Source organism: Perna viridis, chromosome 5 (genome assembly GCF_037379345.1).
Source record: "Perna viridis isolate PV_CMFRI_1.1 ecotype Kerala chromosome 5, ASM3737934v1, whole genome shotgun sequence".
NCBI classification, from domain to species: Eukaryota; Metazoa; Mollusca; class Bivalvia; order Mytilida; family Mytilidae; genus Perna; species Perna viridis.
Window position 1 is genome coordinate 23,618,843 of NC_142449.1, and position 5,116 is coordinate 23,623,958.

A 5,116-nucleotide genomic window follows, 5' to 3' on the forward strand; every position below is an offset into this window, starting at 1 on the left:
TTCTAAATTTTGATAAACATGGATCCATCTAATAGAAAATATGTTCATAATAATATAAAGATCTGGAGAGTTGATTTAAGAAAGATGAATTTTACCATACTAATTTTTATGTAAAAAAAATCATTTGAAATAATTTAAATATATTATTTTTACATCATTTCAAACACTATTAATTAATAGAAAATATACAAATGTATACGTCTGTATGATTTTGCAAGATCACAGAAAAGAATGCTCTATGTAATAGGTATGATCTACATGTACCTTAAGTCAATATTTTCAATATATTACTCTATATGTTGACGTACTCCCATATAGAGTAAGGAAACACTCTCAGACCCACGTGGGGACTGGGAGTAGGTCAGAGCAGCCCAGCCACTAGTAGGACATACGCTACCTCCAACTACTAACAGACACCTACTAACAGAATCCCTGTAAGGAGCAGTCGTGCGAGATCCATAAGGATACTCAAGACTGTAAAAACCACCAATCATCATTATATTACACACAAATTAAAAAACATATTAAAGTTTTCAAAAACCATAAATGTGAAAATAACACGTCAGTGTATTTTAATAACAAAACAAGTAGCAAGTACAAACATGTAATCAATAAAATACAAGTGAACAAACAAAATTACATGTACATGTATATTGTAAAAAAAAACTTTCCTTCAAATTTTGGAAGAAAATATAGGCGTAAGATGGTTATATCAAAAAGATAATTACAAGATATTTATGATTTTAGGTGTAAACTGGAATACTAAATAAATTAACAGTAAAATGTGAAACAATGACTAGCCTTTCAGAACACCAACAACATTTTTGAATAATAAAAAAACCTCCTAGAATACCATACCTGTTTATAACCTATCACAATCCATTTCTGTTATAGTAAATTGAAATGCATTTAATATGTTGTATGGTTGAAAGATTGTTGTCAAAAAGTTAAAAAAATTTAAACATAAGCAGAGGTCAAGGTCCCTCCATTCCAGTAAACTATTATAATAAATAATGACCATGACCTTTTACACTGACCTCACAATAAACAGAGGTATTCTTGTAACTAATACTTCTACCTATAATCCAAATCAGTCAAGTTCATTTATGTTACATTTGGAAAATCAATTTTACTTTTGTTGACCCACAGATGACCAAAAAGCTTAACTACTAAAGGGCTGAAGACAAATAGATTCATAAAAATGAACATTGTTCACTCAGTTGTTCATATTTTTGTCTGTTGAAACCTTTAAACACTGCTGTATGGTACCATAGGATTTTTATATGTCTCCTACTCAATATTTCCAAAAAATTATAATGATGCTCTAAGAATTTTAACATGAAGACCATAAAGCTTTAAAATTATCATGTACAAATAGTGGTGACATAAGGTCCATCAGCATGGTCATCTAGAACTGGTCTTACCCATACAGAGTTTGACATTATTTCACAGTCTATTTTGTTGGTAATTTCTAACATCAACTTATCTGTAACATACATTACATGTGCATTAGAATCTTTGCTTTCAATTATGACTTCATAAGTAATTTTCTTATATTGTAAAAATGCTAAATTCCATGGCTTTTGCCATGAAATATACATCTTGCATTCACTGGTCTTTGAAATATGACATTGTATATTTTTAACCTCACAAGGTATGTCAGAAATATTCCTAGTGTTCAAACTCCTCCCCTTTTCCAAAGCAACTTCAATTAAACCTAAAACACTAGGTACATCAACAACTGTATCTTGGTAGATGTGGTAAAGCCATGAAGGGTCTTCACAACATAAATGCTTTGGAACTGATTTCTGAGATATTATTTCCAACTGCTCATCTTTGGATAAGTGTCCAAGTCCTCCATGTTCTTTAATGTTTTCAGGATGCCCAATTGTGGCCTTGCTGTCCAAATTCTCCCAACTATAATAAACTAAGTTCATACCATTCATATTTGCCAATGTTTTAAAAGGAGTATATTGACTAGCAGGAACAGCATATGGAAACATTTCAATAACAAAAGAACTAGGCTTTAAAAATATTGAAAATGAAAGTAGAGACCCATGCATACCAACTATTCCTTTAGAATTTACCACCAGTGAGATCATATCCTTAGTAGCATGTGTTTCACTTCCAATAATAACAACTTTCATACTGAATTTCTGAGAAATTTTCTCAACTAGATCATTTTCATTCAAAATTTTACGATTTTCTTTACGCGAAATTAAAACAACATAATCTGACTGGCAAATAACACATTGGCTTATACTTAAATGATATAAAATAAAATTTCTTAAAGACAAAACTTTTTCTGTAATTCCATAGGATTCCTGAACAGGACCTTGAGGTTCAATAAATCCATAGTTGTACCATAAAGTATCTCTCAAAAGACCAACTGTTGCACTGGAAAAGCAAATGAGCCCTCTGTCCTGTTCCATATGTGCATTTTTAGATAATTCAATGAGATTCTCTTTGAGCAATGGTTCCTTAAAAGTAAAAATATTATATAGAATTTTATATTCCTCAGTAATCCAACCATCCATTAATATCAATTGAGCATCAAATTTGGTCTTCCCAGTTGTTAAACTAGACCTAAGATTTTCAAAATGCTTTAGTGTGAAATACAAGGGCACTAGATCATCATGAATAATATGCATTAAATTATCTCCCTTGAATGGAGTAAATATATAACTTTTGTTGTTGAACCAGTAAATACTAAAATTACTAGACATACTTTCACTTAAGAATGTCAATTGCACATTATGTCCATTAAAGTCAATTGGTGTTGATAGCGACAAACCATTTATACTTGAAAAATATTGCATGGAGTTGTCCTCCTTTGAGTAAAAGTAAACAAAGGTGTTCTCAGAAGGATAGAAACATATGTTTTGAAAATGACACACATTTTGTCGGCCAGCACTTATCAGACATGTTCCTAAAGTATTGAAAGTTTGATTTTTCTCTGAATGAACAAATTCTATCGAATCCTCCTCATTCTGGCTCGTTAAGCTTTTGTAGAAACATTCATCCTCTAAATCGTGCATCTGATATAGAAGTTGTAGGTATTTCTTTACTAGTGTTGCTATGACAGCAAACATAACTGCATGTGTTATCATGTGTAAGCTCATGTCTGCAATTCGCAGCAAACCCTGAAAAAAATAATGATTTATAAAGCATGTGTTATAAAGTGAGTATTTGTTAAAACTTGATAAATACAATTAATACTCTAATTCAACAAGAGGCTCCCAGGAGCCTGATTCGCTCACCTGGTTCAATTTTGTTTTTCAAAGGCAATAAATTTAACAAGAAGTTGTCCAACAAATTTGCCTCAAGTAGACTTTGGTAGGACTTATCATAAGGATCATTTCGAATTGAAAGTTTCTATCTATCATAGTTTTCAAGATATTGTCTGAAAACTGTAAAGAAACTGTAATTTTTCACATTTCAAGGGCAATAACTCTTACAAGGAGTTGTGCGACAACTTGTATCCCTGAAGACGTTTGTGGATCTTATAATAAGGATCATTTCAGCTGTTGAAAGATTTTGGTTGAGTTTACATTTTAAGTTGTTCAAATGTATAAATGATTTAATTTTCAAAGTTAGAATTGACGCAAATGAAAAATAAATAGCACAACAAATGGTATATAAAATACTTTAAAATATTTGAAAATTTATAAATTAGCAAGTTTCAATAATCTAATGATAGAGTTCACCCTACAGTATATCAATTTTAAGTGACCTAAAAAAATTCTACATGATTTCAATTCTAAATCAATTTCAATCGAATAATTATTTGAACAGGAATTGAAATAAGATACATCATTTTGAAATAATTTGCCTTAAAAATTCCTACATATAAATATTTCTCTTTAAGAAAATAGCTTCTATATAGTCATTTTTATCCAATACTATATTTTCATCAATAAATCAAATACTGGCATATTTCTATTTATTTAGTGGAATTGTATTGTATCCCATATGGCTCCCCATACTTGTTTAATCTTCGCACTGGATGTAGTGTACAACATCAATAATGGCGGATAGTTGACATCACTGATTAATAATTAAACAAAGACAAGAATATGACATAATTTACAGAAGTGGAAAGTAAAAGGTTAGAATTTTATTTATATCAATAACATAAGCGTCATCTGGCTAGATTGGTATCTCAGTTGGATGAATAATATTTTGACCACAGGAATTGGGATAAAGTAGTTAGGCTAGTACATTGTAGTATACATGTACATGTACATTTGTATCTGGGCCTCACCGATGTGACTTTATATTTATAAGGCATAATGTCAGATAAAAAAAAAAAACGGCTCAGCAACCAACACAAGCACCCGATTCATACTGAGCCTCGCCCCCGAACTCTGTGTGGTAGTAGTTAGGGGGCGAGGCACTGTCTGAAACGGGAGCCTGTGGCAACGGAGCAGGCCTCAGTAGACACTATACACTGAGCCGAGTTATTAAATATGGCATTACAGAAACAAACTTGAAGTTACTACTAAACGCAGGAGATTAAACTTACAAGAGGCGTCACTAATAATTTTAGTTCTTTCACTGAAATTGCATCATATTAATCAGCTCTGTTTTTAAGTCCATATTTTCACTTTCTTCGATCTCCCCAACTTTTTTTGTACTTGAGTTATTTCCCCTCCTACATCAGAAGACAAAATCAGTCTGTCGTCCCCGCAAGCACTTCGAACTTAGTGGAATCAATTTATCCTTTAAGTTATTGATCATAGATCCAAATTCTTGATGAAACTTGATTCATGATTTATATAATGTTAAAAGTCGGCAATATTTTGACACAGTCCATATGAGAAAACTAAAGACTATTTGCCACAAAGCATCTTGTGAGAAAAAAAAACTGAGAAGCGAGTAGCCCAGTCATTGAATGTGACATTATATACCCTGTCTAAGGTCGGAATAACTATGCTATATTGAACATCTTCATATAATGATTTCTTCCTCCGTTTGATCAGCAAACTATTTTATGGCTTTGGTTTAATGCAGACGACAAACTACGACCTCCCCCTTTTATCATTAATATTTTGGATTTTCTCCCAGAGATATGTTAATATTTAAATGTACTTTATGCGTCATATTTATATTTTAA

At 31.5% G+C, this 5,116-nt stretch overlaps 1 protein-coding gene across 2 annotated transcripts; it reads right to left on the minus strand.

Annotated features, from left to right (window-relative positions):
• Positions 1–552: 552 nt before the first annotated feature.
• Positions 553–4,677, minus strand: LOC148616579 (protein O-linked-mannose beta-1,4-N-acetylglucosaminyltransferase 2-like). 2 transcript variants are annotated; one of them, XM_088583792.1, is made up of 3 exons: positions 4,526–4,666; positions 2,729–3,143; positions 553–2,480 (listed from the first exon to the last, which is right to left on the minus strand). In XM_088583792.1, exon 3 carries the CDS (start codon positions 2,430–2,432, stop codon positions 1,365–1,367), a length of 1,068 nt encoding a protein of 355 aa, XP_088439918.1. In that variant the 5' UTR covers positions 2,433–2,480; positions 2,729–3,143; positions 4,526–4,666; the 3' UTR covers positions 553–1,364. The 2 variants fall into 2 exon arrangements, with proteins under 2 accessions (XP_088439918.1, XP_088439917.1); XM_088583791.1 differs by having other exon boundaries at positions 553–3,143; positions 4,526–4,677.
• Between the last annotated feature and the right edge of the window lie 439 nt (positions 4,678–5,116).

Excerpts from the sequence above, each read along its gene's own strand:
- LOC148616579 (XM_088583791.1), bottom strand. The coding sequence starts at position 3,122 with ATGAGCTTACACATGATAACACATGCAGTTATGTTTGCTGTCATAGCA.